General features: G+C 37.0%; 1 protein-coding gene across 4 annotated transcripts in view; it reads left to right on the forward strand.

The window, feature by feature from the left end:
* The window catches only part of MED12L (mediator complex subunit 12L), a 332,574-nt gene that overhangs the window by 299,024 nt on the left and 20,875 nt on the right, over positions 1-12,675 (forward strand). For 3 of the 4 annotated variants that reach the window (XM_058730222.1, XM_058730223.1, XM_058730224.1), the window contains 2 exons: positions 10,000-10,089; positions 12,025-12,254. In XM_058730222.1, the coding sequence (XP_058586205.1) occupies positions 10,000-10,089; positions 12,025-12,254 (320 nt within the window). Of the gene's footprint in view, positions 1-3,921; positions 3,973-9,999; positions 10,090-12,024; positions 12,255-12,675 lie in introns of all 4 variants that reach the window. The other variant, XM_058730221.1, reaches the window with a different exon arrangement.

Below are 12,675 nucleotides of genomic sequence, written 5' to 3' on the forward strand. Positions count from 1 at the left end.
AATAGCATGGATATTGTTAAGTCTTTTTAATCACATTATCTGATGTAATGGTTGTAATTGAGTGTATTTTCTTAGAGCTTTACTACCTATCAGTATGTATAAAGATATGTTGGCAAGGAAACTTGCTTTCATTGTTTTTAGTTAGTCTTCATCCAGGAAAGTAAAAGTGATCTGCTTCCCATCCCTTACTTGATGTCCCTTATCTAAATGGGACTCAGTGCCGTGATTATGTTGCCCTTTTGTGCCTCATAGCCTCATCTATACAGTGGAGCCAATGCAGTATTTACGTTACAGAGTTCTTGTGAAATTAATGTTTTAATACATGTAACAGCCCTTTACAACAGTGGCCGGCTCATAGTAAGTGCTCAAAAAATGTTAGCTGTCATACTTATTGTTGCTGTTTTGTTAGTATCATTTTATGGATGTATTATTTCAGAGGACATCTCTATCACATAAAAATCTTTATTTTCCTAAAAACAGATGAAAAGAGAATTAAGAGCACATCCAATGCTTTACTTGTATCATCATATTAATTGTCCCTAATAAGACTGGTGCTCAGTGGCTGCCCATGGAAGAGGCCAGTAAGAAGGAATGTTGTTTACTTTTCCACATAGCCATTTTGGTTTCTTAAAGTGGTATATTTTTACTGTCTAATTTTGTAATACAAACTTTCGAGGGGATAATTCCAACTGTAGTGTTAAAAATATCGCTGTTATATTTTCTGCATATCCTATGGGAAGCATCACAAAATCTAAAATATTGGTGAAAATAATGCAAAATGCTGCTTAAATTGTTTTCCAGTCTCTTTTTTAGAGCCAATATTTTTCTTCTGACAGGAGGAACTTGCTTTCCTCATCCCCACTGTATCAGTCTTCTAGGGAAGGGGCTTTTGGAGGGCATCCTTAAGTTTTGATCCATGAAAAGGACTTAATTGTTTGCCTTGATTTGTGGTATAGCTTTATCCTAATTTTCCCGTTTTAGTGCACAAAACCCCTTTGTTGTTCTTTGTAATAATCAACACCAGCCAACTTATTTTAAGGAAGACAATATATGTAGCTTTCTTTATTAATTGTCTTTATTTAAAGAAAGACAATATATGTAGTTTAAATTGGCTGAGACAAATTTGGAAGAAGGCAATTGGTGATAGATACAGATAATATCTGTATCTGTATCTGTAGAATACAGATAATCATATGGATATTGATGACATTGAAGAGGAAGATTTCTGACAGAGGACAGAAATGGTGTGCCCAGTTAGAGCTAGTGGTTACTTTAAGAACATTACATTATTAACCACAGGACAGGTGCCATCAGTGTGTATCTAAATGAAGGAATTAGATCTTACTAAAAGAACAATGACTGAGTCAGAGCCTCCCAGAGCAGTGAGCTCCCTGGCAAAAGTGAATTTGTAACACCCTGAAAACTTGCCTCTTGGATTGATGAAACCCATTTAAGTTGAATGATCACCCTTTATATGGTAATTGATCTCCTACCCTAGGGATGTGGCATCACCTTGGAATTTCTGAGTCCTTTATTCTCTCCCTCCCTCCCTCTCTAGTGGTGTATTTCAAACATACAAGAATAGAAAACATAACGAACACTGATGGATTTACTACCTAGCTTTACTGAATAATCCTGAAAAATTCCACCCATATTTGGTCTAGATCATCTAAGAAAATAAAAATAAAACAGTATGTGTACTCTCGTTTCCCTCTTTTCCCTATAAAGAGGTAATCACTATCGTAAATTTAGTGTTTTTCTTTCTCATGAATGTTTTTATGTTTCTGTATATTTTTGCAACCATCAACATAAACATATATTACTTTCGGAATTGAAACTTAATATGATGGTTTCACACATATATTATTGTTTTAAAACTTTTTAAATTTTTGAATATCTTTAAAGTTTTGAATATCTGCTTGTCACATGTAGTTTTATTCATTTGTCTTGCTTGATGCTAGTCCATTATGGATATTGATCTAATATTTGTCCATTCCCCTGTTGATGATCATTTAAGTTATTTTCAATTTTTTCCTTACTGCTAATGCTATATTACCATTATGTTACATTAAAGAAAATTTTTTTTTAATCTTTATTTATTTTTGAGAGAGCGGAGACAGAGCGAGAGCGGGGGAGGGGCAGAGAGAGAGGGAGACACAATCTGAAGCAGGCTCCAGGCTCAGAGCTGTCACCACAGAGCCTGATGCGGGGCTCCAACTCACGGACCCTGAGATCATATGCCCTGAGACGAAGCCGGACGCTTAACCGCAGAGCCAACCAGGCGCCCCTATTATGTTACATATTTTACGTTTCTTCTGCACATACGGAGAGAGCTAGGGTATGTGCTTCCAAGTGGAAATGCTTGTTCGATTTCCAACGTGGTGATGATTCTCCTCAGTTATAAATGAGTTTTCTTCTTTCATCATATCTCCCCCCAACCCTTGATGTTGTCAGATTGTAACTTTCTCATTCAGAGCAGGTGAAACAGTACCATATTATGACATTTAAATTTGTATATCCCAATTATCTGTGAACTTAGCCATCTTTTTTTTTTTTAACTGTATTAGCTAGTCAAGGTTTCCCTTCTGTAATTTTCCTGATAATATAAGCGCATTTCACAATACTTTTATTCTTATTTGCTAAAGGTAGGCAGAATAGCGTTATTGGAACACATTGTTAGTTGTAGTAATTACCTTTAATGCATTCTCCTAGAGTGGATAATTTAAACACATCTCAATGGCAAAAATGAACTTCAGAGAAAACCCCTGAACTAGTAAATATGTCCCGAGCCCTATTATTTTGTTCCTTGGATGGAAAACGACCACGTCCAGGGAAGTGGGTGCTTTGGTTATTAGTATCTGGCATTTCTCCGTTTTTTGTTTTTTTTTTTTTGAATGATGAGGAAGATGTACATTTTATTTGCTGAAATTATGATTGGGTCCCTATAGTTTAGAAAATAGTGTACACAGCTTGATTATTAGGAGAGAGGAGACAAGATTAGGGGGTGATGAGAGTGGACGATTAATAGAATGGTCGTCGGATCCAAATACAAATGTACAGTTGCCATGAATTATATACCTATGCCTAAAATAGTGAGAAGAGATACTTCCTTGGGGAATTTTTCCTATAGTTTTTAGTCCTTAGTATAATAAAATACTTTTTCCTATTAGGGCTGGTAATCCTTTGCCTTATCTCTATCTCTAAAACTCAGTGGGCAGAAAATGTTTAACATCTTAGACAAATGTCACTTGTACTCCGTTTATAAAAGTGGTTAAACAAGTGAATTATTTTCCTGAGAAATAGGAATTTTCCCCAATGTTTTTGGGGAAACAAATCAGATGTTTTTCTAAACCAGATTCCCTCTTCCTTTGTAAGCACTGGTGGCCCTGTAAATATTTGTTGTCTGATTTGGTCGATTGAATGAGTGATTGACATAATGCCCAGTTTTCATTTGTACTTCCTGAGGATGGAGCTAATTTCATCCTCCAACAATGTATGACCCCACTGACTTGTTCACTTAATGTTTTTTGCGTTTAATGTGCCCCACGTGTTCTGAGCTTTCCCACTGACTGTAGGCCAGGAAGGCCTCTGGCACCCCTTTTGCTCACAGTGGAGTTCCAACATCCCTTAGTTACCGTAAGTGTCTGTCTGATAGCTCCTCTGCTTCTTTTATGTCTGCATTTAACCTCTGGGTTGTGCTCTTCCATTATATGAATATTACCATTTATGTCCAGTCTATAGTACAGTGTTTGGTGTATGAATTAATAAAGCCTCTGCAGGGCCTGGGTTTTTAAGTCTTGACTCCCTGAAACATTGTTTTAAAATGAACTGTTATATATGTATTGTGGCTACCCACATCACTAGGCTAAAAAAAATCTTATCTGTATTGTCTGCCGTTTTCTTGCTGTCCCCTTTCTGTAGGACTTCTGTAACTCTGCTGTCTCCCTTCTGGAAGACTTTGACAACATAATGGTAACACCCCCGCTGTCATTCCTTTTTCTTTTTCTTTTCTTTTTTTTTTTTTTTTTAAGTAAACTTTTGTAGCATTACTCTTTGAACATCAAAGTGAGAAGTGGGTTATTCCTCTATAGTTGGTAAAAGTTATAGTCTTCATTTCACTGTTATTCACTTGGTTTATGTTTGAGACTGTAACACAGAATCATGAATGCATCGGCCCTGTTTGATTTAATGGGATTTATTTCTGAAAGTTTTCTCCTTTGATTGCCTCATGATTTTCATCATTTATGTGTACGGTTTAGACACCAATGGACATTCATGACCTGGGCTTGGGAACATAGACCAGTTCGTGCACCTTCATCTCAGTTACAGTTTTGAACGCATCTTTTCCTGAGCTCTTGCTTCCCTTTGTGGTAATTCACATCATTAGCAGAGGAACGCATGGCATGCTGATTCATAGGCCAGTGCAAGATAATGAAAACTGTGGTTATGAAACATACCCTTCTCATCACATCCCAGCCACTGGCTATTCTGAAATTCTCAACAGAACGCATCATCTCTATTTTCTTTCCGGTACGGAGAAGGTGTTTTTTCAAGCACAGGTCTTGTGCATGCATGTCATAAGACATTCACCTCTGCTGCTTTGCCTGGGCTAGCTAAGAATGCATGTTTTGCATTAAATTACTTATAGGTTTCTGTATCAGGTAGCCAACCCACAACATAAACCCAAGAAGCATTAGACTAAAAAAGAGCACACATCTCAGATGTGAATGTAAGTCAACTTGTTTCACTGCCAATTTTAATGGGTAACATTTTCTATACGTTGGTGAAAATGTCTGTAATGCATATTCAAACTCTGAAAATATTTAGGTTATTAAATACTTGTTATATAGGCAATTTCTTTCATAGCTATTCAGCAAAGTTTGGAGATTTCTGAAAAGAATCCATTTTTCTGTCAATTTTTCTTGACGCTTTGTGGTATACAGAGAACAGGTGAGGTTTTTATTGAAAAAACTTGAATTAAACTTTATCAAATTAAAAATATTTTGGAGATAGCTTATGTTTGCTATTGGGCATTTTGTTCAGATGATAATGTAATTTGGATAAAAGAAAATTTGCATCAATCGTTGATTTTACTTTTTTTTGACACCAAATATTTGTCAAGTATTAAAGTCAACAGGTTCTATGCTTTCATCCAAAATAATGGAAATGTGTATATGTATCTGTGCTGTCCTTTTCACCATTCTTATTTTCCTTTAATATTCTCCAGGGTTAAGAATGTCACGAACGTATATACTAAACCAATCATATATTCATCATTTATGGGCATATTAATAGAATATATTGTAAAAGTTCATTATTGTGTGAGGTGTTTATTTTAGAATGATTCAGTTTGTTCCAGCCATTAATGTTACTGTTAGTTGATTCCCAACCAACTTTAATTTTATATGAAAGTGTTATAAAAGATTCAAGCATAACTGGTCAACTGGACCTCTTGTAATTATAGAATTTTCTCTGTGTCTATTGTCTGTAATCAAAATACACCAGTGTGATGTTATGACCATAATTTCTGGTTCACACCATGTGTTGTTTTAGCCTTGGGCACCATTACTCAGTACCTTCCAAACTAGTAGTAACAAATAAAACCCTTTTTGCTAGGTGACTCATAAAACATCACCCACTGACTTATTATCCTTCAATCAGCATTATCAGAAAGTCACAAAATCTGGCTGTGGTTTTTCAGGTACACCTTGTCTCTCTGAGACACTGAAACACCCTTGAAAAGTTACTAAGTAGGGATTTCAAATCATTGCTAGTGAACTGAGTGCATAGAAAAATCCCTGCTCCTGAGATGCTGCTGATTGTAATGCTTACTGTCTGCCTATTGTAGGATTAACCAACTCTTTCGGAAAGAGGTCTTCACATTTGTTCAGTTGACTAAGAGGGAGTAATTGCTAAATGAAGAGAACAAGACCCAGAAGAATGAAAATGATGATTTACCAAGAACTTTAAAGTTACTGGATGCATTTATTTCAAGTTATGCAAATTATTTCAAATTATGCGAAAGGACTTTGAGTCAACACCTCTTTGAGTTCAGATACTTCTCTTGTCTAGTTACAAATAAAGCAGGAAGAGAGAGTTGTTCTTATAAAGGCCAGGAAAATTAGTTACTATTGAATAACACAGCTTTTTAAGAATCTTTTAGAAAGTGGGTTTTTTTTTTTTTTTTGAAAATCCGTTGGATTTACATTTCTTCTGTAGAAGCAAGCATGAAGCAAAATGCATAGAAATGAACTTGAGAGAACACACGTAGGAATTTTTCTCAGAGAGCAATGTAGAGTTGAGTGTATGTGATTATCAGAACTTCCCAGTTAATTGTGGTTTATTCCTTTAGCACATGTAAGTTGGGTATCTGAGCCATGGGGGCTTGAACAGGGGCACAAACATGTCTTATTTTCTCTTCCAGTAATGTGCTCAAAGGCAAATGGCAGCTGGCTAGGCACAAATATTTGGTCAAAAACCAGCCTCTTGAATTATCCTTTGCAAAAATATGAAGTTAATGTTACCTTTGATTGTTTAAGTTAGGCAGAATAAATCAAGAGGGAGAAATGGAGCTAATTTTCAGATATTGATGCAGGTAACAAGAAGTAATCATTAGAATGATAGATGCTAATAATTAAAACTGAATTTTTGAAATAAAAGATTGTGCTAAAAAAATATGGGGCAATTGGAAAGGACTTGGTAAGCTAATATATGCTGAAATATAAATCCCAGTTTACTTCTAGAACTCTTCGTTAACAGATAAACTAAATTGAGTCTTAGATTTTCTCAATAGTATTTATTGAGCTGTTACTATATGCCAGACACCATGCTAGAAACTGCTTAAAAATAAATCTTAGAAAGTTTTCAGAAAATAACAGATAAATGGATTACGTGTAACTAAGGTGACCATATTTCCTGATTTGCCAAGCATGGTTCCACTCTGTACCTCTTGTCCTTGCTGTCCTTGTTTGGATGATACAATACATAGTCTGTTCTTGATTTGATGCAGCAAAACTACCCCTGCCAACTTTAAGAAACTTACTAAATCTTCGTCTTTAGTATCCTTGCTTATTCCCACATTACGGCCCTTGGTTAGCATTTGTAAAGTCTTTCAAATTACTGAAGAACTTTCCTTATTCATTCTTTATTCAACAAATTCAACTATTTCTACAAATTGACAGAATGTTTGACATAATGTTTCTAGCATTATTCTCGGGAAAAACAAAAATAGGGCATTTTAGTTTGGTGGGAGAGAATGGGATATTTTTCATTCAAGGAAACATGATACAGCTATGCACATAGCACATGGGGACTGGTGGCCAACTCAGAGTGTTTGATTTTCCCAGGAATGATATTGTGTATCTCAATTATTACCTACTGTACTTAAGTTGGGGAAAAATTGGAGGTAGGAGGTATACAGTATGTCCATAAATAGTTTCCCTTTAGGCAAAAAATGATTAACAAAGAATGCATGAATTTTACAGTGTAAAACCTGTCTCTGAAATTTCTTATCCCTTTCTCTTCTTCAAAAGTTAGTGGTTTTCCTTGAATGTTAATTTTGTGATTTTTCTTTTTATGTAGAATAGTTTTAAATTCATATTTCTTTTTTATTTATTTATTTTTTTATTTAAAAAAAATTTTTTTTTTAACGTTTATTGATTTTTGAGACAGAGAGAGACAGAGCATGAACGGGGGAGGGTCAGAGAGAGGGAGACACAGAATCTGAAACAGGCCCCAGGCTCTGAGCTGTCAGCACAGAGCCCGACGCGGGGCTCAAACTCACGGACTGCGAAATCATGACCTGAGCCGAAGTCGGACGCTTAACCGACCGAGCCACCCAGGTGCCCCAAAATTCATATTGCTTTAATGTCCATGATTGCAACTGTAACTTGTCAATAAAAGTGTTGCACGGTAACTCAGATATTTACCTTATTAGTATTCTAGGTTTCTCCACATGTAAGTCATAGTTCATTGCATAGGGTTCTTCACTAAGCAAAGGAAGAATGAAGAATTTGAGAACATCTTTATGCATCTGCATGTAGCCGTCATATACAGATCACATCTTGTTTCCTTTTAAACCAAAGCAGGATGTGGGAATTGTAGACCACTTCTGGATATCATGACTTTAACTCAAACATATAAGTAACTTATTTTTCCCCCTTCTGTAAAAATGATAATATGAAAATATTTGTCCCCCACAAAGAAGCAAAATCGTATCTTGCAGGGACTTTGTACGACACTGTCCGGGAGCACTGATTTAAGGAGTAGTGTTTAAGGAAGTGGTTGATTTAATGACTTCTAGGCATAGTGTTTGAAAAATCAAAAACCTTTCAAATAGTCTGGGAGGGGAATAGTGGTAGGGCCTGGATGGTCACACTGCCATGGAATGAGTTTTCATAGAGGGAGTTTGGGATATTTTCCTTAGATTCAAGTACATATAGAGTAAATATAGACACAGTTGCACTTAGATTAACCAGCTAAAGCCTGAGGATATCTTCATGGTACCCTATTCTGGAAATGTAGATTCTTGTTGAAGCTATTATACGCACTCTCAGAAATTTTGTATTTGGTCCATATATGGGTGGATAGTCACCTTAGGAAAGGCTGAAGTTTCATAAATGCCCTCCAGTGATTTTATATGAGGAACCGAGAAAGGATTTTACTAAATAATATATGGATTTCGTTTCAGCATTTCAGTAAGAAGTCTTTATAGATCTCTTGTTTTTTTGTTGTTGTTGGAGTGAGTTCTAAAGGGTATATATCCGTAAAGAATAAGTACCAAGCGAGGATTTAAATATTTTCATTTTTGATATTGCATATGGAGACATCTTGTCCTAACAGAAAGAGCCCTGGCCTTAGGGATCAGACTCACCTGCGTTCAGATAATAGCTCTGCCTGTTCTAGCTCAATGAGCTTGCTAAGCTGCTTAAGCTCGTTGAGCCTGGCTTCTTCTATCTGAAGATGATAAGTGAGGACGATACTCTCTTCCCTGCAGATTTATTGTGAGAAAATGGGGGTGAGAACAAGAAGTCCAGTCTCTGGCATAGAATAGATGTCCAATAATTGTTGGTGTTCACCCTCTAAAGCTAAATGCTTGTCACTTTCTGCCTGCTAGAAAAATCTACACTACTTTCCAAGCACATTAAATGGCTTTATATAACTATAATTTAACACTTTTGAAAAATGCGGACATCTATAAGACAAGAGTAAAATATTTTGGAATAAACCCCATTCTGTGTAATTAGTAAGTGCTGTAAAAATCTAGGGATGGTTGGAAGCTAGACCTCTTTCCATGATGATTACTGCAAGCTTCCATGAAATAGCTTCTGACACCATAACATAAAACATATACAGTGGCTCTTAGATTTATTTTTCAAAGGGCAAAACATGTATTAAATTAAGACTGGTGAGCAGATGTTAATTGGTTTTATTTTATTATTGTCAGAGTTACATTTGCAGTTCATGTATTGTGAATTTTTATTGATAGTTATTCTAATTGATGATTAGTCATAGGAGATGCAAATTCATCTCTTGACCACATGGTTAAATAGACAATTGGTAGGTCACCGTGAAGAACCTTCATTAAAAAGCAATGAAATTTGTACCTCGTATTCTCTTTTTTTATGGGCACAGAATGGTACAACTCCATGCTTTCAGATGTCACACAGCCTCATGCCTTTCACTCTAAAGTGGCATTTGTATCCTGGGGTATACAGCAGAGCTGTTTCAGAGCCTCTCTGATAAGTAGACCGTTGATTATTTTGGCTTGTATTTAATGTATGTATTATTGTTGGGACATCTATAGTTTTTGGCAGAAATGATAAGTTTAATAGTCTCTACACACATAAAAAAAGTTCTATTTAATGCTGTTTGGAAAACTCCAAATTCTGTAGTCATCTAATAAGATTTGGTGTCATGGGTTATTGGGGTTCTTAGCCAGGAGTGCAAATCAAGTTCTTGCTGTTATGATCAAGAGTTTGCTTTGGCTTTGTTTTCCAGGGCCCACCAGGGGACCAGGCTGCTCTCTTTGCTGCACAAGCACGGCCCTCCCCTCAGCTCCCCCAGTATCCAGGGCTGCAGCAAGCACAGGTACCCACATTTGCCTTGTAGATGCCGCTGGGATTTTTAATGTTGTTTATTTGAAGTGGGAAACCAAGTGAATAGGATATCAGCTCCCTTATGGGGTTTAGAAGGTAGTACTTCTGCTTATAGATTGGAGTTGACAACTTAAAAAAATGCAGCACCAGTGATGAACAAACCTTCGGACTGAATGATTTGAAGAGCATAAAACATTTTAAAGAGTTCTTGATTTAAAAATCTAATCACTCTATTAACGATGATGGTAGGTGTTGAAATGCTTAACAGTCCCAGAGTACTTATGTTACTTTATAATAAATACTGATGTAATTCACGATTGAATTTATCCTATTGAAAGATAGGTTTGCAGAGAATCATGGTAGAGCGAGAAGGTAATTGGCCTTGGAATTAGACCTTGGCACAATTCCTGACACCTCTCTAGCTATGTAACATTGTGCATGTTATTCTGTCTTGGTTTCCTTCTTTGTCAAATAGAGATGAGCATTGTGAGAATTTAAGAACCTGTGGAACCAGCACAGCACCAGATCCATGGTAGCCACTCAACAAATGATGGACTTGCCTTAATATAATGCAACTCTTGAGCTATTTTTTTTTCTAGTAATTTTGTTGTTTCTGCTTCTGTATACTTTTACTTTGTCCCTTTCATAATTAGGAGCCCGGGGATGTTGGCAAGACAGCTCGTGGGGCTAACATGTCACACTATGCCCACAGATGAAAGGCAATCTGAGATTGGCTCTCAGACGTGCCGAGCCCCACAGCCAGATCCTTGCATCCTGTCAGCTGGAAGTTGATTAGTCATTACTGTGTCTTCCGAGTCAGAGCCGTGAAACTACCCTAGAATGTGGTTCTTTGAGGATTGAAGAGCAGGTTTCTTCTTAAATTAGCATTCCATTCTATGAATTGTAGTCACCCAGCAGAACCTTATTACATTTTTTATTTACATTAGGTGTTAAGATATAAACACTCATATAGTAATATTGAATAGAAAAGTTAAATATTCAGAGTATTGGTAGAATGCTGAAAAAAGGGTGTAGCCCATCCAGGTCTAGAGGATATCGAATATTCCCCAGTTATACCCTTACTCTCTGGTTAAGGTATTGGTTGGTCTGGGGTTTTTTGGGTTTTGTTTGTTTGTTTGTTTGTTTTGGTAACTGGTTAGTCACTACAGGCAAATTCATCAGCTCCCAAGGAGGTATAGTCCCGTATCAGGAAAGCGTACTCTATAATTTTAATGTACATTGGACACGGATAGCTTTTCTTTCTAATTTTGGAAATGAAATTAATTATGCTTGGGATCTGTTGAACATTGATGTTATCTGTGCACTTCAGGTTTGGATGCTTGCCTGATAATTTCTATAAAGAAATATATCCTTCTTTCCCTCAAAACAAGCAACTGATTGTAAAACTGATCTCTTAACCCAAATGAGGATTCATTTTTATTTTTATTTTTTTTTATTTATTTATTTTTTTTTTAATTTTTTTTTTCAACGTTTTTTTATTTATTTTTGGGACAGAGAGAGACAGAGCATGAGTGGGGGAGGGTCAAAGAGAGAGGGAGACACAGAATCAGAAACAGGCTCCGAGCCATCAGCCCAGAGCCTGACGCGGGGCTCGAACTCACGGATCGTGAGATCGTGACCTGGCTGAAGTCGGACGCTTAACCGACTGCGCCACCCAGGCGCCCCTCATTTTTATTTTTAATTGAAATTTCTGGTGAATCATTATCCACCTAGTTCATTCTATAGCTTTCTTGCTAGCCTCTTGCTTCCAGAGTAGTCCTCCTCATATGTTGAGTTATAAGAGCTTTAGAGAACAGTGGCTTTCAGGGAGCTCCTTCTGGGTTTGTTTTTGCCCCCTATGACTCAGTGATAGCAAAGGTGGTGCTTACTGAAACATTAATTTTACTCCTTGTGCCCACACCTCCAGACCATGCCCCAGGGCTATACGATGTATGGAACGCAGATGCCTTTGCAGCAGACCCCTCAGCAGCAGGCTGGTGGCGTGGTCCTGTCTCCTAGCTATAACTCCAGGACCTATCCGGCCACACATTCCAACCCGGCGCTAATGGAAAGACTCAGACAGATGCAGCAGCAGCCCAGTGGCTATGTTCAGCAGCAGGCGTCACCGTACCTGCAGCCCTTGACCAGCTCTCAGAGGTGATACATGTAGAAATAATGATTTCAATAGTAGACACTCAAATTCTTGTCTTTGTTATGCATTGTCTAGGGCGTGGCGCTTTATAATTGTTTTTATGAGCTTGCATATTTGCATGTAATTTGCATTGTGTCATCTCATTTTTAGTAGCATCCAGACAGAGGATCAAAATCAGCAGTGCCCCATCTTGTTTATTTCATTCAAGGCCTCTGAGGTTTGACTCACATCTGCCATAGTATGGATGTAATAGTTTAGATAATGCTAATATGTTAGCTCCAGTGTTTCTGCTCTTTTAAACAGATGTTTGGCTAACAATATCTTACTATGAAAAAATTGGTGATGATTGTTAGCATTGCCTGACTGGGATACTTTGGAGCTGTAAAGTCTGTGATTGGAATACTCGTTGTGCATGGTGCCCGTAAG

Source organism: Neofelis nebulosa, chromosome 5 (genome assembly GCF_028018385.1).
Source record: "Neofelis nebulosa isolate mNeoNeb1 chromosome 5, mNeoNeb1.pri, whole genome shotgun sequence".
NCBI classification, from domain to species: Eukaryota; Metazoa; Chordata; class Mammalia; order Carnivora; family Felidae; genus Neofelis; species Neofelis nebulosa.